The 27544-nt window shown below is 38.0% G+C and overlaps 1 protein-coding gene across 1 annotated transcript; it reads left to right on the top strand.

Moving 5' to 3' along the window:
- CALCR (calcitonin receptor) lies at positions 1-22865 on the top strand (the record flags this gene model as incomplete). Its single annotated transcript, XM_081101995.1, has 10 exons — positions 1-64; positions 1770-1880; positions 6374-6486; positions 8115-8206; positions 10654-10780; positions 14894-15047; positions 18453-18513; positions 18600-18666; positions 19408-19626; positions 22551-22865. 10 exons carry the CDS (start codon positions 1-3, stop codon positions 22863-22865), a joined length of 1323 nt encoding a protein of 440 aa, XP_080958121.1.
- Between the last annotated feature and the right edge of the window lie 4679 nt (positions 22866-27544).

Genomic DNA, 27544 nt, shown 5'->3' with positions numbered 1-27544 from the left:
ATGCGGATTGCAGAGGCCAAATGCCTACACCGAATGAAAAGGCTGCCCCCATACCAAGGAGAAGGTAAAGAGAAGGATGTATGTAAATATGTGTTTCAAATATCATTGAAGGTTTATTTTCTTCCGTGAGTAAATATATATTGACTGATTTTAATTTAATATGCCAGCAGTTTTAACAGTGGTTTTCATACCATAGTATTTTTGTGCATTATATGCAGCAGACATGCCTAGTTTCTTTGCTCAAGTTCATCCAAAGACCCTCTGGCTAACATCTGCATTTAGGACAAAATTACTACAATAACAGTATTCACACCTAGCAAGCAGGAACAATACAGGACTATGTGAAGGAAAGGAACTGGAAAATGACAAGAAGGGAATTGGAAAATGGTGGGCAGCAAATTTGCCTGAGGTGGGACCTGATAAAACGTGGTCTTATTTGGGTTAATATAGGCAGTGTCTTCCTTTACCTGTCAGTCAGTTCGTAACTCATGCTAGTCCTTCTCCCTTTCTACCTCCAGTTCCCAGATGAACTGGAAAAAGACATCTCCTAGGCAGAATTGTTTATCTAGCACCTTCTCTAAACGCTCTATGAGATTGCCCAAATATTCTCAGGGCCAAGCATATGCGATTAGCTATAGAGAGCCCATGGGAAAACAAAAGGGAGAATGTAGATGGCCAAGCATGGCTACGTCCATTTAAATTCTCTCCCTTGTCCCCTAAATCATTTGAAAAAAGCCAACAAGATCTTGGACACCCTTGTATATTCTAAGACAACACTCTTTGTTAAATATACTCTATTACTAGACATGGTTTGTCTTCAGATAGCTAAAATTTTAATTTGTTTAAACAATAAACCAGGTCGGGTTTTCTGTCTGAAGTAGTTTCAGTATTTTTAAGAACCTGAAAAGGCATTAGATGCAACTCACCACCAAAAAGAAACCATTTCTCTGAAGTAAATGAGACAATATAAACACAAAGATGGTATTTTCAGAGACCAAGTGAGTGCAGTCACCTTCACTTCTATCTTACTAGTAGTTACCTAAGGATTGTGCTTTTGATTATTATTTAAAACTTTTTATTTTAGAACTGCCTTTTATACTCACACAATACTCATTCTTTTGAATATCTGTGTAGAGATAAATCTTCATATTTTGGAGTAGATTTAATTTTTGAAAGCAGTGAGAAACCACTTGGAGGCAACATTGATGAATACAGAAAGTGATCAAACTGAGCATTATTTTAGCCATTAGTAAAGTGTTACTGTAGAGTAATAAGACTGTTTATATGTGATCCAACTGGATGCAAATGCATCTTCAGTTGGAATTTTGAACCATTTCTTCACCCTTGAATTAGGAATAGAACCATCCAAGGAAACCACTTTGAAGATTAGTGGTTAGTAAGATTCATATGTTCCAAAGCCATATTGTTTTTTTCAAGGTAAGCTTATCCAAGGGTGATTGTGCATATACTTTCACAAAAGTTTTCTTATAGCACTTCCAAAGATGCTTTAAAGGAAAGAGTTTGGATGAAAGATTCCATACAGAAGACGTGTGCCTTTTGATGAACAAATGGAGAAAACACTACAAAAATGTAAATTCCATTAGTGGTCAGTAAAGTTAATACCATTATTTTGTGGCTACTGCTGCAACTGTTGTTTTTTTAATATAGTTCCAAAGTGAAAAGCCCCAGAAGAATTGTCTATGCACTATTAAACCCCCACTAAGGCAATTTTTGACAATGGCAATGCTAATTTCTTTCTAAATTGCCAGGTCTGTATTGTGATCGCATGTGGGATGGATGGCTGTGCTGGGATGACACACCAGCTGGAAAAACAGTCACTAAGCAATGCCCAGATTATTTTCCCGACTTCGATACAACAGGTAGAATATTTATTTTTATATTATATTTTGCTGTGAAGCTTTTAGAGTTTTCATGGTCCTCAAAAGAAAATCAGATATAAAATATACATACTTAGTCATACTCTACACAGCTTAGCATGTTCTGAAACATTTCCATAAATGAAATACTACCTGGTTGCACAAATCTAACAAGCTGTCCTTATTTTATATATTTATTTGAATTTTTTTTATTTTTAGAGAGAGGAAGGGAAAGGGACAGAGAGAGAGAAATTGGTATGCGAGTGAAACACCAATCTGCTACCTCCTGCATGCCCCCTGCTGGGGATTGAGTCCACAACCGGGCAGTGTCCTGACCAGGAATCGAACTGGCAACCTTGTGCATGGGATGATGCCCAGTCAACTATGCCAGCAACAAGCTGTCCTTACTTTAAGTCACGTTGCTGGTTAATTGTGCACACTGGTCATCAATTCCATTACATTTTGAATAAGAATTCATTTTTATATAATTTAGATAATAAATATTAAATATGAATTAAAAATTCAGTCACTTTTTCTAAAACTGTGATCCATTCTTAAAATGTATGGTTTCTAAAAATGTTTTCAGTTGTCTCACATTTTAGTGACTTATGCAAATGCTTGATCTAGTGTTTGTGAATACCAGGCTGGTATAACATGCCCAACAGAAATTTTATATAATGATAAAAATTATATAAAACCATGATATATAAGGGAAAATAAGTCAGAAGGTGTCAACTATAGATACCAGATTTCTGTTCCAGCAGATTATTAAAATATGCTCAGATAATAAAACAAATACTGTTCCAGTGAATTGTACGAACACCCAGCTCTGTGTCCTACACAACATGAAGAGTCAACAAATGTATGTTTAGTGAAATAGTGACACCAAACTCACGTTGGTTATAAAAGTAACATAGGAACACTTTTCATTGAATATCACTTTTTTCCTTTTCAAAACATTTTCTTATATATGACAGTAATCCCCCCTCATCCGCATTTTTGCTTTCGTGTTTTCAGTTAACCGTGGTTATCCTTAGTCTGAAACTATTAAATGGAAAATTCCAGAAATAAACAATTCATGTTTTCAATTGTGCAGCACTATTCTGTCCTGCCCAGGAAATTAATTATCTCGTTGTCCAGTGTATCCACTCTGTATACCATACACACCCTTTAACTCACTTAATAGTCATACTTAAGAGGCTATGGAAAATCAACTTTGACTTGAGTTGTTTGGTCAGAGTTTCGACCACATTTCAGGGTCAACCAGCTCATCTAGTTAGTCTCACTCATTGACTATGAACGGCAAGAAGTTACTGCCTATTGACTAACAGTGAGGACATCGGTTAAGACAGAAAACAACAGTCAGATGATAACTGTAAGCAGGAAAGTTTCTGGAATCCAGATTAAAGTAGAGAAATTCATCTAACCTCAAGACAATGTTTGGGAGATGCTGTTTGTGCTTTCTTCAAAGATGAGGTCCTAAATTCTACTCCAGTAAGACATAAATAACGTAAATTAGAGGGGGAGGGGCATTTTTAAAACCAGTTCAGGTCAGCCACTTCTGGGAATTCTCATTTTGATGGAGAAGTTGGGATGTGAAGAGAGAAAGGGCTTAATCCTGGGCCCCATTAATCATTACATTCCTGCAAATTCTAACTAAATGCCATTTGATGGTAATCCTCCAGGTATGTACTGACTCCTCCAGATAAATGATGCTTCATTAATCTTGTTCGACAACTACATTATGGTAACTTGATTGGCACAAAAAGCTGTTCTGCAATTGAGGCTACAATGCCCGCTCCAAAGTAGCAATGAGCTCTTGCCAAAGTGGCTATAATTATTGACTAAAAGACAAGTTTTTGGTCAGCAGAACAGAGATTTCCAGGCATAGATCCATCTTTTCAGCCTGGTTTTTGGATAGAACTACCTCAGGTGGGGGACAAATCCATATCAGATATTTACATTATGATCATAATAGTAGCAAAATTACAGTTACAAAGTAGCAATGAAAATAATTTTATGGTTGGGGGTCACCACAACATGAGGAACTGTATTAAAAGGTCGTGGCATTAGGAAGGTTGAGAACCACTGATCTAGAGTGAGGGCAGTCCAAACTTAGAATATTTTAAAGGGAAATACCAATTTATGCGTGTACACACACACACACACACACACGTGAGGAGACAGCAAGCTGTGTGGTGTGAGTAAATGGGGATATTTGGTTAGAAAGGGATATCAAAATAGACATATTCTTTCTTCAGATATCAAAAACTTGCCAGGTGGAGGAGGACAAATTGTTGACAGCTGCAACAGTTAGAACAGGAAATGCCTATATCCAGACTTTAGTTAAATCAAAACAAAGCAATGATATTTCCTACAGTCCTGTCCATGATTGGAAGGTCTTCAAAACAGATACCTCTCCTCCATATAATGTATTTTGCCATGCATAGCTACATAACTTGGTTAAAACCAAAGTATGGTTATTTTAATAAAACAAAATACTACTTGCTAACAATAAAATGCTACATTACAAACCACTTTTTAAAATTACAAGTAAGCCTGGAATGGTCATCATTGATGAATAGTATTAACAAAACCACTGACCCATTTCCAGTGTCAGTTTTTTTGTGCTGGTTGGAACTAACCCTTTTTCAAACATTGTTGGTGTTCACTTCTTTACATGGTTTTGGTCCAGTGGCTTTCTCAGCACACAATTCAAAAATTTTCTATTTAACTTTGTAACAGATTTACGTTAAGCAATGATGATTCTGGGTTGCTTGAAAACGACTTTGATTGAAAGTTTAAATAATTGTTAGAGTAGACACAGAAACAAATCTGCAATTTACAGATTAAATCTTGTGGTTAGTCTGGTAGAAACTATTTCAGTAATACAAAGAAAAATGATAAATTTCATCTAAAAAATGCCAAAGATGAAAAGATTTTTATACTAACTTTCAGCATATGTACTGACTTACCAAAACTACTGATAGAAAACTATTTAAATATTATCAGATTTCAGTGAAATTTTTTAACATGAGTTGTTTCCTTAGCCTTTAAAACAATGTCAGTGTCCTCCAAATATTAGCATATGATTCTGACTTCCACATCTCTCTGCTAACAAACAAACAAAAACAAAAAAGACAGTATAATAGAGTTATCTATATATGGGACAGATCTTTGCCTTTGTCAATGAAGAAAAATGCTTAAAAAATATTTTCCCTAAGAAATTATCAGAAATCAAAACTTGTCCAGAGTCCCAAATAAACTGTTAAAATCTCTTTGCATATTATACCAATTCATGGTCGTTATATAATCCCTCAGGCAATAAATACATTGCAGAGGTACTTTTGAGAACTAAAGAAAACCTGAATAACTTAGATTAAATTTGACAAGTGCATTCATTTTAATGTTTACTTGTTTATTTATTTTATTTTATTCAGAATACTTTTTCTTCCAATTGTGTAGCTAATTAGGTTGGAATTTAAAAACTATCTTGTAGTCAACAACATTATTTATGATTCTTTGGGTCAGTGGAATGGAGTATACATAACCTTTCCACAGGACAGGACTATAAGGTTAAATGCAGAGCTTACTAGCCCTGCCATAGCTTTGGAATTGAGTAGACCTAGATTTGATCCCTGGCCTCATATGTACAATGGGAAGGCTAATACCCCCTTTAAATGGTCATTATTAACATTTAGAAGATAATTCTGCAAAGTGCTTGTTAGCACAGAACCTGCCCATTGCAAAGGTATAGATCGCTCATATGTCAATCCAGCTGAGTCAGCAAATTTCACTATCACGTAGGAGGTGATTTAAAAAGTCAATAGTGAAAGCTAAATCTATGAATCCCTAATATATTCTATGTGGGACAAAGAGAGATGATTTCAGTAAAATTATTTTGAAGGGCATCAAAATGACTTCTTGATACATCCCCTAGTTTTGGGTTTCTTTGTTCTATTGAATTTAGTCATATGAAATTGCCAATGTTTGATCATTTGACCAACACAAACTGCATTTTCATAAGTCAATAAATATTGCATATAAATGAAGAAAAGTGTGTCTTGCTCTTCTCACAGTTCTATCAAAAATCATAAGTTTAATGTCTGTTAAAAAATAAAAATAAAAAATAAAAAACAGGACATAAAGTGTAGGTAGCACTTTGGAGTCTGAGATCTGGTATTCAATCCTAGCTCACCCACTATCTACTGACTTTTTAAATTCATAACCTCTCTGTCTCTGTGCTGTTTATAAAATGGAGGTAGCAGTATCTGTTTTACAGCGCTCTGCCAAAGCTAAAATGAGACACGTATATTAAAACATTTTGTATAAAACATCCCAAAATCTAATAAGTTCATGGCAGGCTCCATATACTGATACTCATATTCAAATTCTATTAAGTGATTAACACTTTGAAATGATTTTAAGCCTTAATTTATTATTTTTCCTTCTTGTTGTTTTGAAGTGGTAAGTAATAACTTTTGTATCATTAACAGAGGTGGCTGTAAAACACTGTGAAATAAATGGAACTTGGGAACTAACTGCTGACATGAATGAAACCTTGACTAACTACAGTATGTGTTACGCTTTCTCTGATGAAAAAATGAAGGTAGGTTCTATTTCAAATTTCAGTATTTCGTGATAATGCATATATATATGTATATCTACACACACACCCACACACGTATGAAAACATAACTGCAAAGTATCTGCTACCAAGCTGCTAAGTTATATTATAGAATAAAATTAGATAATAACATATATTTAATTCTTTTCCATTTAGAACATTCATTTCAGTGTTTTTTAAAGTGGATACTTAAACACCAATTTCCTTTTTTTTCCATGTTGATGTTTAGCATGTATCTATATCCCGTTCTGTGGATAAACTACATTCACCAGTTGATGGACACTGGAGTTGTTCCCAGTGATTGGCTATTATGAATAATGCTGCTGTAAACCTTTGTGTTGACATACATTTTCATTTATCTTAGGGCTTCTTTCCTTGATCACTATTTCCAGGGGGATTTAAAATTAGTTTCTCTTTTAAGAACCAAATTTTCTTTGTTATTCCACTCAATTGTATATTCACATTCTCTTTATCAGTACAATTTCTTTTACATTCTTTGAGCTTAATTCTTCTATAACTCCTGTAGTTGGAACTTTAGATTATTAATTTTCAACCTTCTTCATTTTCACATATGCCTTTTAGTCTTTAAATTTCCCTCTATGTACAGCTTCACCTGTATCTAAAAAGTCTTGGTATGTCATTATGAGTTCTTTAATCCAATGGTCACTTAGAAATGTATGCTTAATTCTCAACAATATGATAGTGTTTTTAAAGTTATCTTTTTATTAATGATTTTTAAACTATTCTGGTCAGCGAAGATGGTCTTTAAGATTTCAATGATTGGAAATATGTTAAAATGTGCTTTACTGATTAGTGTATGGCATTTTGGATAAATATTCTCTGAATATTGAGTCAGCACCTGAAAAGAATGATATTCTGCAGATGTTGAGTGCAGTGTTTATTATGTGAGTTAGTAAATTTTATTGATCATGTTATTGAAATCTTTACAGCTTGTTTTTTGCCTGTGTGTTTTATTGGTTACTAGGAGATATCAGTTTTTGCTTTATGTTTCTATGGTTTGAGTTTATATTATTAGGTGCATAGAAATTTAAAATTATTATGTCTTCCTAACTTAGTATCTGCACCTATATGATATTATACCAGTTATGGCTAGGGTTAATCTAAGTCATCTTTTCCCATCCTTTTACATTCAATATTTCGATTTCCCAGTATTTAAAGGTGTTTCTTATAAGCAGCATATAATCCCTTTAAAAATCATCTAGTCCAACCAAATTATTTTATAGGTGAGGACTGCTGAGGTCTAGAGAGGTGAAGTGACTGACTTTATGAAAGTACACAAAGACTTAATAATAATACTCTGAGTAAAGAACAGCTCAGATAAATCCAGTCTTGTGCTCTTCCCACAATATCATGCATATTCTTAATCTCATAATATTCAGTCTATTCATCCCATTTATTATAATTTAGTATAATTTAATTCTTTGAAATACTTGTCCTGATTTTAGTAGGTTATTTTAAAGGAGGGAAACAGTTGTTGATTTACACTGATATTTAAAAATAGAAACTACTTCCCCCTTCTATCATCATTTATTCACTCACAGCATTGGTGTTTGTAACTGTTTCTGTTGTTGCTGCCATTGTCATTCCAGCATGCTTACATGATGTTCTACTTGGCCGTTGTGGGACACTCTGTTTCTCTTCTCACCTTGACAAGTTCGCTGGGGGTTTTCCTGCGTTTCAGGTAAGCACCCTCATAGCATCTCCTTGTTCTTTCTTCTTTAAGATACTGAAATAAATGGAAAACTCTGTAAAAGGTGGGCAGGGCGGGGGATCTTCTGCAAATCATAAGAGATATATGGGAGTCATGAAGTAGCAAGAAAAATTATATTAATTATCACACTAAGAATAAATAAGCAATTATATAGTATAAAAGGTCCCTGAAGGCCAAAGCTATCTGTTTTGTTCATCTATATATACCTAGAATCTACCAGAAGGTCTAAATTATAGCAGGTACACAGTCATGTATGTTGGATTATTGAATGAATTTTAATAAATTTTTAAAGTACCTTTAACTCATTTCAGAAAGTTCAGTGTAAACGTCATCAAGGAAATGCAAGAAAACTTTTAACAAATAGCAGAAATTATATTGAAATTATTCAGGGTGGTTCCAGTTCTCACAGGACATTGAACATTAACCAGTCCTTTAAGTCAGTGTTGTACATCAGCAGATCGTTGAACTCTACCTGACTAACAGAAAACCAGGCCTGAGCTTAGCAGCGCTGTGTGATGCCTTCATCCACACTCCTCGTGCTGGATGATGCCAACTGTCATTGGTTTATGCCATGCTAAATCCAATAATGAGACCAGAGGTATTTGCCTCCCGGTGAGAAGAATTATAAAATGCTGTTATGACTGTAAGGGCAAAGGCAAGTCACAGGTTTAACAGTGCAGTAGGGAAGAGTTCATGCAGTGTGAATGGGTATGATGTTTCATATAAAGCATTTTTTTCTTTTTAAATCCTTAAATTTACAACCTACTTTTATAGCACTATTATAAAATCAATTAGGTTTGGTTTATTTAACAGACTTTTCTGCTGCTAAAGTAGTTCATGATAGCGTGTGTGTGTGTGTGTGTGTGTGTGTGTGTGTGTGAGAGAGAGAGAGAGAGAGAGAGAGAGAGAGAGAGAGAGAGTTCTCTAAACCCCATTCTGCATTCCACTCCTGATCAACAAGTGCCAAATTTTAAAATATTCTGTATTAACTATTTACTGATGCTTGTGCTTCCTGAAAATTTGAAAAATGTAGCTATAATAATCAAAATGTTCTCTAACACATGACCTCATTACTTAAACTTACTTTTTGCTACAGATAATTGAGTTAGAAATATAGGAAAAGCATTATAAGTAAAATAGACTACCCTCATATTTTATCTTTCATCAAAATTCTTGGGATTCCAACTTTATTCTATGAATAATTTTTAGGGGTAGTTACTATTTTTAATCTTTAGCATCATTAACTTAATGCATTAGGTTTTCACATGATGCTACACATTTTTTAACTGAATCCAATATGGTAAATACAAGATTTACATTTATCTAAGATAATCATTCCACTTTTGTTATAGCCATTCTATAGGCTCTCTTCATTTGCATCAAAAAGTGAAATAGGCCGAAACCGGTTTGGCTCAGTGGATAGAGCGTCGCCGGCCTGCGGACTGAAAGGTCCCAGGTTCGATTCCGGTCAAGGGCATGTACCTGGGTTGCGGGCACATCCCCAGTAGGGGGTGTGCAGGAGGCCGCTGATCGATGTCTCTCTCTCATTGATGTTTCTAACTCTCTATCTCTCTCCCTTCCTCTCTGTAAAAAATCAATAAAATATATTTTTTTTAAAAAAAAGTGAAATAGAATATTTAATCATGCTTACTCATATGAACATTCACACAAATACATATTAAAAGTTTATGAAGGAACTTTTAAAAATCAAACAAATTGCTTAGCACCCAAAAGGTGGGACATGGCTATGCAACAAGTATAGGTATCGACAGATCCAAACTACAGGATGCCTCATAATGAGGTCAAATTTGAGCCTATTTAAAATTCTTTGCCTGTGCCTGAGCTCCACCATCAGGAGGCTGTGGAAAGTAGGAACTACAAAGTTGATTCCAATTGGATTATGAGAGATAAAAAGACTTCAGAGCAAATGTCAAAAGAGAAGACGAGGGGAAACTTCCTAAAGTCTGTGTATGTAAGGTTCAAGGACATGGACCCAGTGCTTTGTCACAGGCCACCTTCCTTCTTACTTCATGCTCTGTTCTCCCACTTGCCACACAGTTTCTGCCTGGTTACATCAATAAATGGTTGACTTTTCATCTGAAGCACATGCCAAACTATAACAGTTTGTCCTGTAAGAGTTCTTCTCTCAATGAACTTTGTGACATTTATTCTAATTAAAAGTGATTTTATCACCCACTCTTTCACTTGTTGGGCAAAGTCACCTGAAAACTGAACGCTGTGGGAAAACTGTTTTTAAAACTCAGGAGTAAGAGGTCTTACAGATGGGACCAACCTCACTTGTTTCAATACATTCTCTCAACAATTGCTAAAGGGAATATTAAAAATACTGCCAAAATATTTTCCCACCAAGTATTTCAACACTTTAGCACTGGTTAATGCTGTTATTTTTCTTCTAGGAATCTTGCCTGCCAACGGGTTACCATGCATAAGCACATGTTTCTGACTTACATTCTGAATTCTATTGGTGTCCTCGTCCACCTAACCCAAGTGGTCCCCAAAATTGAGTACGTGAACTCGGATCCGGTGAGCACTGCCTTATTTGTTTTTAATTCTATTTTTAAAGACATAGCATTCGTAAATAGGTAACATGGTGTTATTGTTTGTAAAACTAAATGATTTGAAATATTGTATTAATCTTGAAAAACTGGCATTCTAGAAAACATTAGATTAAGGTTCTCCATAGCCAAGAAGAGTAGAGACAGCAAATAAAAACCCAAGAAAGGACAAAAAAAAAAAAAAAAAAAACGCAAAACTTTTTTAGAAAGGGAAGTTGTTGGACATTTTCAATCTTCAAATATTAATTGAAATTGCAACTAACATGAAAAATTTAACTGCAATCCTAATTAAGGAAAAGCACATCTACAATCAGTTCATCTATCTGTGATTCAGGCATATGTCTACTTTGAAAAAACAATATATCATTTTAAAGACAATTTCTCTCCTAAGCAAATTAAAGACAGAGTTATGGATTATTTTTTCATTTTGACCCAATTCTCAGGTCACGGAGTCAGCAAAAAGATATTCTTTCCCAGTGCCCAGGGGGATATATTTTAAAAAGAAAGTTATTTCTTGTAAAATGTGGCTGCATCATTCCAACTGTTGTTGCACTACTTCTATTAGAGTACATTTTATTGGGGGCAAAATAAAACAGTGTTCTCACTCCTCAATGAGGAGTCCCCATGGGTTCATGGTCCCTCTCCCATCAGAGTAATCAGTTTCTTTCCTTGGGAGTTTTTAGGTTAAGCAGGTTCTCTCCTGTAAAACCAAGTGTGAAAATTCTATTCCTTCACATTTTTTTAAGTTAAACTCATAAGAACTCATGGCATAAATAAGGGCTGAATAGATCCTCAGTTTACTGAGTGATGTGAAAATTGCCCATTGTCATCCATGTCATTGGAGCATTTCATTTCCATAATATTTAAAATTTAATTTATTGCTCTCTCTGCTTATTTCTTCATGTGGAGAGTCAAGAGACAGAATTAAAAGTATTGTTCTTGCTGCATCTAAAGGAAGTGGCATCCTTGTCACTTTCTGGAAAGAAATGTGCCTCTGAACTTTTTATCTGGGTCTGAAAGCTACAATACAAGGAGATGATTAGTTTTTACTGGGAACCTGAGTTTTTTGCACCTCAAAAGCCAAAACAATCAAGTCACATTTTCTGTAGCTTCCTGTATAAGAACTCTCCCAAATTCTGAAAAACAAAGTGAATTTCTTCTCATTCTCATTTGTTCAGGACACTTGAGCCACCAAACTCTGTTGGAACTTCATCCTAGTCATAAGATGATCTACTCAGAATGGATGCTCAGGGCTGAGGCAGGAGAGACCGATGAAACCCAGGGAGGAGAACGGACTCCTCCTGGCTAACCCAGAGGCCGCTGCTGCAAGGAATAGTATAGAAATGTGAGGGAGGGGACAGGGGCAGCAGAGCGTTTGAGATGAGAGATCAGTGGCAGATAAAATTACATTGGAGTTACCCATTTTGTAGGCTCTGGAAGCAATGAGATCGGGAATGAAAAACTGTAATGGATTTGAGGGACAGTGCAGAGAGGCTATGCCAAAATGTGAGCATGGGATACAGTATCCCACTCTAGTCGCTGATGCTACTTCACATTACTCCCACGGCAAAATCAATAAATGGTATTTCATTAAAGATCAGAGGGTGTGGGAAAATAGAGAGGGCTTCTTTATTCTCTTTAAATTGAGTTACTTAAAAGTGGATTTGAAGAATTTATTATGGATTTTAAGAAGTTATTCCTAAAATGGCCACAGGCATCAACCCAATTTCCAGTTTCTCTTACCTGGTCTATCTGGCTGGTGCCTCTGCACAGATAAGCATAGCTCACAAGTGGGCTCTTGTGGCATGGTTTACGTGCAGAGCCCTCATCTCAACATTTGCATTTTCCACTGCTTTTAAAAAGCTATCGTGAATTTAGCACAAAACTTCTTATAGATTTGCTTTCATTCCAGATGAAGTACAAGGAGTTTCGTACACTCCTTTGGGGTATGTTGGTTTATTGGTAGAACGCAGCTACAGAGCAACAGTCAATCTGGTATTTGCTGTGCTTCGCTGGCTTGCTCCAAATACTGTAGCACTGTTGTTGCTGAACTATAGAATCTCAGGTCCCAGCTCTTCTACTCCCTTCCAGTTCATTCTGTAACCTTGAGCAAGTTACTGAACCTCACTGTGCCTCACTTTCCTAATGTGTAAAGTGGAGGCAGTAATAGCCCCTTCCTTATAGAGTTGTTTGTGAGGATTAAATAAACCAATACACCTAAAACCCCCAACAGGGTCTGGCACATAGCAACTCTCAATTGTTGCCTAGTATATTATTTATATTATAGTTATTACCATTGTCATTAGGCCTTAGCTTAAGGCTTAAGCCCTTGTCATTTTCTGTGACACCCACTTTTATTTCTGTGATACACAGCATAGGAGATGTGGAAACTCAGAGCATTTGTTAAATTCTGCTTCAATCCAAAAGGGCCTAAGTGTAAAAGCAGAATGCAGGGAATACTCAGAGTTTTGTAAAACACAAATAATCAAAAGGTCTGTGGTCTGAAAATATAAAACTAGATCAGTCATGGCCTGAGAATCCCCAGAGAAGAGTGATATAATATGCTCATTACATCATATAGAGCAGTGGTTCTCAACCTTCCTAATGCTGCGACCCTTTAATACAGTTCCTCATGTTGTGGTGACCCCCAACCATAAAATTTTTTTCATTGCTACTTCATAACTGTAATTTTGCTACTGTTATGTGATCGTCATGTAAATATCTGATATGCAGGATGTATTTTCATTGTTACAAATTGAACATAATTAAAGCGTAGTGATTAATCACAAAAACAATATGCAATTATATATGTGTTTTCCGATGGTCTTAGGCGACCCCTGTGAAAGGGTCGTTCGACCCCCAAAGGGGTCGTGACCCACAAGTTGAGAACCGCTGATACAGAGAAAGACTCTTGAGCGTAGCAAGCTGTTAGTTCTTATTCCCCTGCTGCATTGCCAGCAGACTTTCTTTTCCACTGTGTGTCCTGCTTTCCTGTTGACTGTATTTTTGTTTGCTGAACATTTCCAGAACGCTTCCTTGGCCACTTCCTGGACCATCTTCCAATGTACTTATCTCAGATGGGACTTCTTTTCTCCAGTGCTTCCCCCTTCGCCCAAACACACCGAATCATGTCTGCAGTTCCATAGACTCAATTCATTTTCTCTAAGGCTTTATCAGAAATCAGCTCAGGATTGCATGACACAGTCACATTTAATTAAAAATGTTATACCTTTAGATTCCTCTGGAGACACTTCAGTACTTCCCTACAAAGTTAGTTAATGCGGACTTTCTTGGTGGAGGATTTTCCTCCTTCATTCAGCCAGCTTTAGAGAATGTTCACATTGACAGTTTTCAAGTTGACCGAACCTTTTTGCCCCTTAGTTTACCGACTGCACTAACATCTTGATAGGAAGTTCTATAGTTCCTCCTCCTGAGGTTTTAGTGTATATATGGATCAAAGTCAGGAAGGTCCCATTGCACTGTGACTCTGCTGGAACAGGGAGCTTATGCTCTTGGATGATTAAGATTATCAGCACTAAAAGGCCAGCAAGTAACTAGAGCAGAAGTCATCAGTTGGGTTCAGCATAGCTCCTGGATCATATATGACAAATGCATCCCCTGGTTATCTCCTCTTTGTGCCTGAAGAGATATCACCAACATATTGATGAACTTCAGGAGCAGCATTAACTATTTCTGGGTTATTCACTTCATTGGCCATAGAAAAGGCGCTTTAAAAGTCATGTGACAGATCCTTGGCTGTTCTAGAAAATGATGAGTCTCAGACTCATTGAAGAAAAATAAATTTGTCTAATCCATGCAAGTCACCAAAGTGTAATAGAAAAAGAACATTTTAGGGACTAGGCTTCCACTCCCCTAGCTGGCTGTTTATATGTAGTACAAATGACCTATGCACCATGACTCTGATTTGTGGATACAGAGGGTGGCATGTGTTCACAGATGCTCGGGGAAGCTGAACATGGGCTGAATGCAGATACTTTGACTCATTGTCACATTTACCTTCTGTTTACTGTCAAAACCTTGCCCGTGTCTTCCACTGAGTATCTCCATTTCTTTCTGACAGCTGAGCTGCAAGATTCTGAATTGTATCAACCATTACTTCATGTTATGCAATTATTTCTGGATGCTCTGTGAAGGGATCTATCTGCACAAACTCCTTGTGGTGAACGTGTTCAATGGGGAACAAAACATGAAGTGGTATTATCTCTTGGGCTGGGGTATGTATTTCCTCCAACTGAGTTTTGAGCCACTCTCACCTCTACCTATATATTTATAATGTTCTTGGACTCGTGGTCTGAGAGACCATTCAGGGGCCCTGGTCCTTTGAGATGCTGGAAAGAGTTCAGTCTCCAAGAGAACTTGGTAGAATCCCTTTAACAAGTTTATACAGACTGTGATGAACATAGGGGTCAGTGCGGAAATAAGGGGATATGATTATGAACATATTCAGGTAACCCAGCTAATGGATAGGCAAAAACCATACTCTGGTTGAGAGAAGATCTGAGTAGGTCCCCTTTTAGCTTCATTTTTCATCTGTTTGTAGAGCAAAGGAGAATTCCACATTCTGAATTCTGTATGTCCTTCACCCTCACCCACATCCCTTCCTCAAGAACATTCCTTCCTGTCAACCCAACAGCAGGATTCCTCCAATGACAGGTCAAGAAGTGGAGTCTAGATGAGCAATAGATGTAACAAAATAGGCCTCCAAATAGAGCCTATCTGACATCATTGCACATGGTAATGGCTTTAAAATCCTATCCCTGGGTTGCTTCAGCTGTGACCGCTTCTATAGATTGACTAAGGCAGGTGCTATGGTCCATGAGGACTCTTCAGAACTGTTCCCCTTCCCTCAGGGCTGCTAACAGCCTAGCTCACCCTGGTTAAAATGGAGCAGTTGGATAATGAGGAAGTGAGAGGGAAAAGGCTCTGGGACAAAAGCACATGCTGCTTTATTACAAAAAAAAAAAAAATCCAATGAAACTCCCTTACCAGAGGAGGATTCTTACTGGAGGTCCAAGGCTGCCTTTGTTCTCCATTGATAAGATGACTCGGAGCAGAGGCTGTGGCATATTTTCATCTAAGCCTGCCCTTTAATGCCACATTGTGGGAAGCTCCTAAAAATATGGATAAGAGAGAAAGTATTTACTGAGGATGGAGGATAACCCAAAAGCTTTCTAAGAAGATCAACCTTAATATTTAAATCCCTGCCCAACAGACATTGTTACCAATTGTATAGAAGGTGTCTGGGAAATCATATAAGCAGATCAAACAAATATTGCCTAGGGACAGCTCTGGTATAGATTGTGAACTGGACGGCTCACCTTGTGGGCCATGCCACCCTGGGGAGTCGCAGCAGGAGCCCAGAATCCCGTTTCCTTAACCATCCAGTGAAATTAGAAATCAGGTTTCTGACTAATCTACTGGCCCCCACCACAGGTGCTAGGTTCTCCTGTTCTTCTCTGGCCTCAAAACAACTCAGAATACAAAGATCAAAATGGGCTTTTATTGTTTTTTTCTTTTAACTCCAGCCTTGCACAAGAGGTTGATCTTTCCTTCCCCTGCCCTTCTCAGCCTCAAACACACCCTTTCAAGAATTTCTAATCTTCCAAAAGCTGGTCATGCCAAGAATCAACTGGATATAATTTAAGCCTCCCAATAGCAATTCTGATCATCACAAGAGTAATGATTGGTGCTGGTCAGATGCCTTTCAATTAAAGACCTGAAAATAACATCTCAACCAGGCCTGCCCCATGCACCCCCACTCAGAGAGACACCATTTCTGTCTGATCTATTTTACTTACTTCTTTTGAAATAAATGTATGGCATACTTCTTGTACCAGTTTTGACTATTTAAGAATACCCATCTGCCATACTCAACAATTTTTCATGGAAGAAAAAGGATGTACATTGAGTCTTGCCTGTGACATTCAGCAGGGATGAGGGCACCCTGGAAGGAACAATTTATACTGCTCTTTCCATACGGTTACATTGTGAATTAGTTATAAAAGCTTTCAGCAGCAGCATCATAGACAATCAATGAAGACATATGCTTAACATGCATAAACAGTTCAAAGGAGAAAAGAAACAAGTTGTTCAGCTGTATCAAAAAGAATGTAATGAGCTCTGGCCAGGTGGCTCAGTTGATTGGAGCATTGTTCCAGACAGCAAAAGATTGCAGGTTCGATTCCCAGTCAGGGCACATACCTAGGTTGCGGGTTTGAACCCTGGTTGGGGTATGTATAGAAAGCAACCGATCGATGTTTCTCTCTTTCTCTCTCTCACTAAAGTCGATAAACATATTCTTGAGTGAGGATTTTTTTTTAAGTGCAGAAAAAGAGGTAGCCTGTCTAGAGGAAGGCAAAGAGCCATAGGAATTAGCAGATTTGTGGCCGATACTCCTCTATGTAATATGTAAGAAACACATTTTCCTTTCTAAAAAATGATGAGATGAGAGTGAAATCTCCATATGCCTCTCTTGTCTAATTAAAAGTATGTATTTCAGAATAAATCCAGGGAATGAATATCTCTAAACCCAAGTGCGGAAACAGTATGTTAGAACTGCTGTGGATACAACGCAATTATGTCTCATATAAATAGTCAAACTCAAAATTCTTTCAGGTCAAACATTTAATCGATGTTCCTATTAAATTATATGCTTCGTGGGTTTAGAAGGTGAGGTGGTTCTCTGGTGAAAACTCAATATTTTCAGGCACTCTCTTTTTGCATATAATTCTCAGAAAATCAAAGTGTGTAAGTCTAACTTACTTCTAAGACACATTTCTTAGTCTGATAATTATTTAAAAACTCATTCAACAGATTTTTCAAACCAAATTAAGTCATACTCTATTGTACATGGGTACATCTGAGAAAAACAGATATATTTTTCTTACGAAAATCACAACTGTATTCTAGACAACCTGCAGAGAACGAACATTTATTTTTAAAAAGATGCAGCCTGGTAGGATGCATTGCCAGTAACTATCTCCATCATTCTGTTTATACATTCAAAACTATTTCCACTAGCACTTCAGGTGTAGGCAGAGAAGTCAATACTACACTGCCTTCACAAAGATTCTGCAGCCAGAACTTACACTGGCTCTTCTGAAGTGTTCTTATTGAAAGAGAACAGGATCAATGCCCATGACACAAACAGGAACACAAACGGCCGAGAAGGAATACTGCAAACACTAACACGGCTTTCAGAGCAATCACACGACCACTTCCACATGCTGTCCCAGCTCACACCCCTCCAGGGGGACCAGCTTGTCCCCATGAGAGAGCCCAGTTCACACACAATGAAAGGCTTTCTGGTCTAAGTCATCATCATCACCATCAAGACAAAACAATGGTAGAACAGTCCTAGGGAGAGTAGACTAGTAGACTATACCTACCATAATTATTCGGGTGCTCTTAACCAAACTCCCTGAAAGCACATGGTATTCTAACCAAGAACATATTTACCTGGTTTGACCAAAGATAATTTGTGCAAACACATCAGGGAAATCTTGACAGATGTTAAATTTGCCACTATTTTTTAAAGTAAACTATCATTTTCCATTCAGTTGTAGTTGTAACTTATGACCAGAAAACCAGGTGTAATATATACTTTTTTACATTTTTAGGGTTCCCGGTGGTGCCAACTATAACCCATGCTATTGCCAGGCTGAAACGCTTCAATGACAGGTATTGTGGCAGTTTTTAGTTAAATAAATACATGTAAATAAAATGCATCTATATTGATATATTCTCCCCCCCACTCTTTTTTTCAGCTGCTGGATGAGTGTGGAAACCTATCTGGTTTACATCATCCACGGCCCTATCATGGCAGCACTGACGGTGAGAACTGCTTTTTAAGTCTATTGCTAACAATGTTATCTCTGAGGATTTCTTTGACGATGGTTCTATATAGCATATATATTAAAATTTATAAATGAAGCTAATTAAGTGATGATCTATAATAAGAACAATTTGATTTGAGAGTCGTTGGTTGAAAAAAATGTTGTATTTAATAAAATGGGGGGGGGGGTGCATAAGCTCATTTCTATACCCCTACACCAAAGGTTAAGTTTTTTTAAAAAAAAACAATACTATAACCAAATTCTCTTAAAGGTAAAGAGCAAGGGCTGAGGAATGTTGAAGATGATGCTGTTAAGAAAGTGAGGGACAGCAAAGTCCCTCTGCACTTTTTCCCCTGGGCTCTGCCCAGCAAAACTATCTTCCACTTTATCTTTGATACATGAGCCATCACCCTACCTACCAATGATCATGCACTTAAAGTATTTCATGCACTTCACATACATTCCCATGCTGTTTCTAACAGCAGCCCTTCAAAGGAGATACATCACCGGGATATTTTACTCATTAGGAAAACTAGGTCCAAAGACTCAAGTAAACTCACCCAAAATCACATGACTAGTAAGAAGTTGGGTTGGGGGAGAATATGCCCTTTTAGGCAGTCTCACGTGCTGTGTAAGTCATCTCTGCTCCCCACATTGAATAAAGAATGAAGGAAAGTGGGTGTCCTTCAGTGGTACTGATCTGGATGGTCTGCTCATTCATAACATCTTCTCTTTGCAGGTCAACTTCTTCTTTCTGCTCAACATCCTCCGTGTGCTCGTGAAGAAGATTAAGAATGACCGTCAGCATGACAGCAGACGGTATCTGAAGGCAGTGAAGGCCACTATGTTCCTGGTGCCCCTGCTGGGAATCCAGTTTGTGATCTTACCCTGGAGGCCTCACACCAAGATTCCTGCCCGAGTCTATGACTACGTGATGCACTTTCTGAGTCATTTCCAGGTAAGGAAGCCACGGGTGTGTTTATTACATACCTGCTCAGCTAGGTTACTATCAACATAGTCACTCACACTTTGAAAACACAGAGCAGAGAAGCAGATGTTGTATCTGAATGAAATCCTTCCGCTGGACCCCGAGCTGGAAGCTGTATCCCTCTTAAACTGGAATCCAGTTTTTTTCAGTTATTTCATTTGATTGCCTTGACCATGATTAGAGAGGTCAGGACCCTAGAATATCTATAAGGTCAGCCATTCCTGCAATGGTAGGCAGACTCCAGAGAATGGGCATATTCTCCCGCTTGGTAATTTGCAGAACCTCTTTTCATCAGTAAACATTGAATCAGTTTTGGGATGAGGTGTAATGAATCTGCACAGAGCCATTCATGGCTTCTGCTCTGTCACCCTCCATTGGTCACAGGGGTGTCAGGAATCCATCGGTCACGTTCAGTGACTGTAAAGGGAAGTGCATTCAGGTCTGTCCTCTTGTGGGAGAGAACAGAGTTGGGCTCTCAGGAGCTTCGCCAGGTCTGCCACACAAAAATGGAGAATGGCTGTTTCCATTCACTCTGCCCCAGATCCACAGACACACTTGAAGACATAGTACTAGGTATTTTGAAAGCAGGTTGGGGCATGGAGGGTCCTCAGGCAGAGGTGAGTCTGCCACAGGCTCTTAGGCCAGAGTTTTGCTGTCTTAATTATAAATTTCAAAGTAATTATACTTGCTACTACTGGAGGTCAAAATTAATAGGGCTAAAAATAAAGTTTAGGGATTGTTTTAATAATTGCTTCTATTGATAATTAAAGCTTAAATGTAAGGGAACTTCTGAGTAGTGGCCAGGATCTCAGAGGTCACTTAGTCTGTGTCCTTCTTTGAGAGATGAACTAGTTCACCGTGAAGACACGGGGCACAGTCAGGCCCACGGGCCAGGCACTGTGACACTCGTGCCTGCAAAAGTTTTCTTTACTAAACTCTACAAGGTCTCAGTTTTTTAAATTAAGTACAAAACATTCTTTTCAAATCCGCTCTAATCAGCATATTCTGCTATAAATCTTCATGTTAAAGGCAGCAGCAAATTAACCATACTGACCAGAGCTATCCTTTTAACTAAAGGACAGAATTCTTCTAACAAGAAAAATACATGGCATATTCTGGTAGTAAAGCACTGAATATGAGTGGAAGTAACTGCTTTTCATCAAGCCTTGACTTGCTATCGCAACAGTAAAATGTTCCTCTCCAGAGTGACTGATTATATTGATGGCTAAACAGTGTGATGCACACAAAAGTAACTCCAGCTCTACCCTTCCTCCTCTTTACAGGGATTCTTCGTTTCGATGATTTACTGCTTCTACAACACCACCGTAAGCATGCCTTTCACGTAATACCGCCACTCACTTACAGAAAACCAATACTTCAGTTTCCAAAGGGCCTCTTTTCACGTGGCCTCACTTCTACAGTTTTCCTTACAGGGCACCATGACTAGCCAAGTTGTGTTTTTCTACCACTGAGTCTTTTCTATGCTCGTGTGACACAATTGCAGATAGTATTCAGACGGGCAGCTAAGTCCTGATTTGCTTGGATTGCACCCTTGATGCTTCAGGAGCAGCGAAAGTCTCCTTCTTGTTGTTTTTTGTTTTTTTGGGGGTGTTTTGGGTGTGTTTTTTTTTCAGATTTAATGTCCTTATTCTTGGATCAAAGCAGCATCAGACTCAATCTGTGGTATTGTAGAAAATAATTGCCCTTATTAAAGTGTAATTATTGAAACCTAGCCGCTTAAGGCCCCATTCTAATATGTGTGGTTTACAAATTAACACAGATTGTCATCTCCACACAAAAGGCTAGGTTATAATTTTGGAGTACAATGATAGAGAGCTGTGAACACGTCTATAGTAATAATTTTAAAAAATTAGACTTCAAACCCTTGGCCTCGTGCTGAGCTGGGTACTTAATTAATATGCATGGCACTCCAATGGGATTATTTGAAAAGGGCAGGTGAGAAGAAGCAAAGACTTCCTGTTTTATTTCTGCTGGGTACTTTTACAAACTCATCTATACTGACTACTGTCTACCTTGGATACTTCCGATTATCTGCTTAAGTTTTATTTATAAGGACAGTGTTGGTATTTGAGAAATGCTGAATGGGTGGAAACTATCAGTTACCTTTGTCTGGGGACATTGCTTCTTCAAAAATATGCTGAAACAATATGTTTCCTAAGTCCGCAACAGCGCATTTGGTGGCTCCTAGATTATAAACCTGATTTTTAAGGACCTGTGTTTAAAGGAAAGAATAACCCAAATAAAGTCATGCCAATTCTTGGCTAGTTCGAACAGGAAAATACATTGTAAAAAAAAAAATCTAAATCCTAAAGAGAATTGTTTATGTATTAGAAGTCTATCAATAGAAAGAGATAATTTTATCCTGAAAAGATTGTCACTCTGCTAACCAGAGTTCTATCTGGCCATATCAGATAAAGGAAAATCAACAAAATTATAAAACCCAGAACTGTGCTATGATTTGCATATATATTTTCATGACCAATAATGTAGAGGTTCAGATGAAAGCTTCTGCCTTGTCAGAAATGGTAGCAGATAAAATGTTTTCCACCTCTTTCTCCCTAATATGATGTGTATGCCATATATTGAGTGTGAAACCAAATCAAATTTCACTCATTGGACTTAAGAGCTAAAGAAGAAACCTTTGCATAGTAGCAAATAACCTTGTCCATGATAGCTTAGACAAGTAACAAGTGCTCCAATTTGCAAATTCTTCTTCTCTGCACAGCCAGAGTATATACCATACAGTTCTTTAGATCAGATTTACAATTCAACTAACCACTTTGAACCTCTGATAAGTTCCAAGAATTGTGCTCCTAAAGTTGGCTTGGGTCATTTCTGACAATTATATGATAACAAGACTTTTTCTCTTCCAGGTCCAAGAAGCCCTGACACGCCGTCTGCAACTGTGCAAAATCCGCTGGGAGCAGCGCAACGGATACGCCAACCGCCGGCAGAAATACAATGTTATGCTGGCAGCTCTGGCTGCAGCTGCGGCTGCAACCAATGCTGATCCTGGTGATATCCCTGTGTGCATCTGCCACCGAGAGCCGAGGAACCACGCAGCTGCCAACAACCTGGAGGGGAACAACAATGACGTCCAACACGAAGTTGAAGCCGAAATCAACCTGGGCGAGGAGATTCATGAGATCATCCCGTTGGAAATCTTAGAGCAGGAGTCATGCGCTTAAATGTAAAGCAAATACAGCATCATGATCTCTAGGCTTCACATCCTGGGAGAAAGTCCACCCATGCTTTTAAAGTGATCACCATCCTCCCAGGTGTCAGATATATCATTTGTGAAGAATTGTTAAGTGATTTTATCCATAGTGAATCTGAAGAATGTTCTTCTTGGTACTATTGCTATGGGAGACGGTCTAAGGAATGGAGTCTCCCACTGCCAACACTTGTAAATTCCATCTTTCATCTAGGACTGAAATGCAGGTGTAATGCAAGCAAGGTGTCCAAGGAAAACAATTAAATTGACCTAATTCAGATCCAGGGTGCTCATTGTAAAATCTTGAGCCATTTATACCTTTAAAAATCAAAATCACTGTCAATATTTTCACTTTTAACTCTAAAATTTGAATTAGAATATTTCTGTATTTGGCTATGGATCTAAACTTCTAATCTATTTCAATCAATTCCGATGTTACTCAGATGTTTTACCATCCACACCATGTAAACCACACAAATTACAACAGGACCTCCACAAGACAAAGAGGCTTTCTAATATAGAGATGACCAAGAATGTAGGGGAAAGATCTGTACTTGGCAGGAAGACGTAATGCTTTGAATGAAAAGAAAAATTTTTTAAGTCAATTTGCTCAAAACATTAGATGGGCCAATTTGTGAATTGGTTTGTTCATATTGTATGCTGAGCCTGGTTTTGGATAATCCTGTCCACTGGGCAGCCCTCACTTTTGTAAGGAATTGGCCTTCATGTTGAATATGCTTTAGTTGCTGACATTTACAAATTGGGAGGTCACAAAGAACCCTTTGCTAAATTTTTCACAAAACTGCCAAAAATGTAATTCCTAATGGAAGAGAATATTCTCTTTAAAGAGAGTTCTCTACTTTCCTAAATTCTAAGATTTGTAAAGCAAACCATTCCAAATTTTATAAAGCCAATTACCTCACCCTTGGGTGCTATCTAGCAGTAAGAGATAATTCGAATTGATAACTCATCCTAAAAGTCTATTAACTGCCACCCACTCTGCTTCACAGCTTAATACGATCCCAGTCTTTCCCAGGAAGACTCAATATGGCTAATTAGAAATCAGTTTCTGGTTGACCTCTGTTTGCAATGATTAGCCAAACCGGAGGAGGAAAAAATATGTAACCACTACAAGTTTAACCATATACAAATTTATTAAAATAAAAGTAGTTTCTCATTGAAGCCCAAAATTATATTCCCATATCTCTCTTTACATCCTCAGTATAAAATCTTCAAAAATCCCTGAGTAAATCAGTATCATTAATGGCACCTGAAATTGATATGTGAATTTGCCACAGTAATCAGAGTGATCATTATTCAATTGGTATGCTAAGTGAGGAGATACATCGAAACCCTGCAAATTTCGTCTAATCTATGATATCTTATGCTACTGCCTAGAAGTGATTTAGTTGTGGTAAGACAAATTAATTTGTTTTGGTTACATATATAGTGAACCCCCATCCCCACTCCCCCAAAAAGTATATTCTTTCAGAAAAATATTTTGGATACTAAAGTAGCTAAGTCTCCTTTGCTGAAGGTAAGGGAGGAGTTATAAAGAGGGTATTTTTTCAATCACAGTGTTTATGTAGTAGTCTATTTTTGTTTACAGACATGGAAAGCAGTGTATTTCAGGCAGCTCTAGTACAACTGTGATAATATTTTGCTAAAATATTCTAGATGTTATTTAGCTAATACAGTAGGGGCTGACGAACAAAATAGCTTATTATAGAATTGCACATTGTGCCAAAATTGTGAAATGCTTATGCTATGTATATGTATAAATCAATACATCATCTGTGATAAGCAAAAAGGTGTGTATTTGCATATTTTCTAAAGAAATATATTATTTATCTTGTCATTCATTCATCTCCTGCTCATTCCATGTCCTTTTTCATTTCAGTCATGGGCTGCTAACATCTCATCTGGTTAACACTACAGCAGAAGTTAGAAAACCATGTGCAAAACCATTAAGGTTATTATCTTTGTCAGTTTAACCATCTTCGGCCTGCAATATGACTATAAACTCTGTGGCATATTTCTCATAACCTTGCGCACAATACAAACACCACATACAACCATCAATCTATATTGTATAAGTTTGGGAAGCACGGCAAAGAAATCTAGGGCAAGAAAGTATCATAGCCTTTCATTGTTCTTGGTTGTTTTGTTGTTGGTTTTCATTATTCTGGGACTAGTCCTGAACTGTCCAACATCACATCAGATGATTAGAATTGTTATAATCATTGATTTTTAATATAGTTTGAGACTGAGGCTGGATAAAAGGCAACTCATTAAATATCATTAAAATACATAAAGGCCACTATTGGAAAGATGTTCAGATCTGGAAAGCATTACATGTAAAAACTGAGGTAACTGAGAACTGTGCTGGACTGACAAAAGGGAACAGGCACAATTTGTACTTCTTCACATGCAATAGCATCCAAAATTGGTCTTGTGAGATCTGGAGAACTTTTTCCAAAAAAAAAAACCACATAAGGGCAATGTCTTTCCCCTTATGTTTTAGTGGGTAACACACCCTTGTGATCTTGATGAACAAAAGTAATTTTCTATCAGACTGTAAAATCGGACTCTTCAAGAGGGTAGCTTGAACTCAAATGGTCCGCTGTCCACCTGCTTGATCCCAACTATAAAATGATCTAAAAAAGGCCTTTGGGTGCACATGGGTATCATGGGGTCCTGAGGTAGGAAAGATGTTAACGAAGACATGGCAGAAATGCCAGCATCATGGAGCTCCGACTTGTCTCACTCGTTTCTTCATTCATTGTCATTGATGTTTCATGTACCTTTCATTCAGCTGTACAACAAATACACATTCATAGTAGTTACCATGGCAAACTTTCTTTGTAGTGATAACTGCTTCTCTGCTGAGTCAGTGGTAAAAATCAAAATCTGCTAAGTGAACCATTATCCTCAAACCATAACTGCTCATATTTTGGAGGGTGGAAAGACAAAGCAACGCGTGTGGTTGGATGTGATCTTTCCTCCTTGCTAGTGCCGGGTGGGACATCTTCAAGGTATAGGAAACATCCTCAGAACAGACCTCTGCACAAAGGCTTAGCAAGGGCTCATTTTCTTGACAACGAGGTTTAAAACAGTGATTCTTTCATGGGCTACATTACAGCTCAACTACTATTCAAAGGAGTTAACATTCGAAGTTTGAAATAAGATTATTCATGGAGGGGGGATCAGAAGCCACATTTAGAAAAGCAATCAGGTAAACTCAGAAGCAAACTTTATTGGTTATTTTGAGCATGGAGGCACGCTGTCTCCCTCCTAACATAAGCTTACTGGTAGTAAAATTGGTTTTACCTGTGCAGAGTGTGGAGGTCAGGGAAACAAGACATGAAAGCAGAAAGAAAAGGGATGATATGTGCGTGCAAGGAACAAGGACGAAGGTAGAAAGGCCACATTTGAAAATTAAGAACTAACTATATTTCTGATGATTTTTATTCCTCTGGACACAGAAGTAATCTCTTTAATATCAGAATAATATGAAACACTGAAGAAAAGAAAACACAGCCATTGACACTGGAAACTAACTTAGGTCAAGACGATTTTCTACTCTGGTATCTTCCTCCACGGGGATTACCAGGCATCTCTGAAAGGTTTCAGAGGTTTTCCCCTTATCTTACGCATTGACCAGCCAGTCTCTTAGGTCCCTGATCAGTGTTCATTTTACTTTTACAGCAACTCCATGCCTTCTACCTACCTGTCCCAGAAACCCTCCCACTGAGATTCAAACTGTGTCCTGGCTCTTCTGCGACTGACCAGCAATGCCACTGCATGTCATCGCTGTCTCCTTTACCTAAGAGACTTATTACCTTATTTTAATTTGGAGAAATTGCCTCCAAAATTGAGATGTCTTTAATGAAAACAAAAACACCAAAAAAAAAAAACCAAAACACGCCGACATTCAAAATAGATCAGGAAATCTGTCTCTGTCTAACCATGCCAGACTGGCTGATCAAAGCGAGCACACCAGTCTCTCACACAGAGGCCTCCACCTAAACTTACCCCCAGCGGCAAACTCTCGAAGCCTCGGCACCGCAGGGTGGGAGGTTAGCCTTTGAAAGGGCAGCAAGCCTTTCCCTAAACAGAGCCATCCTCCAATGCACCCAGGCAGTACAGCTTCTGTACGTTGTCATTCCCAAGAGGCATATTATGGGGCTTAAAGTTACAGGGAACATCCTTTAAATAGAGATAATTTGAGAACAACAACAAAGGGACAGCAATCATTGAAACCCTGCAGTCAATACAGACCTAGAGACATTAGCTTACTTACTCTTTAGAGCAGCCCGAGCTAGTTTCATCCCCATTTTAGTGACGAGAAAACTAAGTGGAAGAGAAGAGGTACAGTGCACCCACCAGTCACACAGTAAGTGGCTGAGCTAGGATTTGAAACAAGGGTGCCTGCAGCTGCTTTAAAAACAACAACAACAACAACAACAACAAAAAACCAACACAAAAACCACACACACAAAAATAAGCAACACACAAAACAGCCTGGAAGTGTTTACACTTACACAGAGGGCCTCCTGGGTACCTGAGGCCATGGGGGCACTTGCAAGAAGGGCTCCTGTAGGACATGCAACAGCCTGCGGGTCTTCTGCGCCCCAGGCCCGGGCACAAGGC

The sequence above is a fragment of the Myotis nattereri genome (genome assembly GCF_964212035.1).
Source record: "Myotis nattereri genome assembly, chromosome: 11".
Lineage (NCBI taxonomy): Eukaryota > Metazoa > Chordata > Mammalia > Chiroptera > Vespertilionidae > Myotis > Myotis nattereri.
The sequence above is the reverse complement of the archived record's forward strand: the minus strand, read 5'-3'. Positions and strand labels throughout refer to the sequence as shown.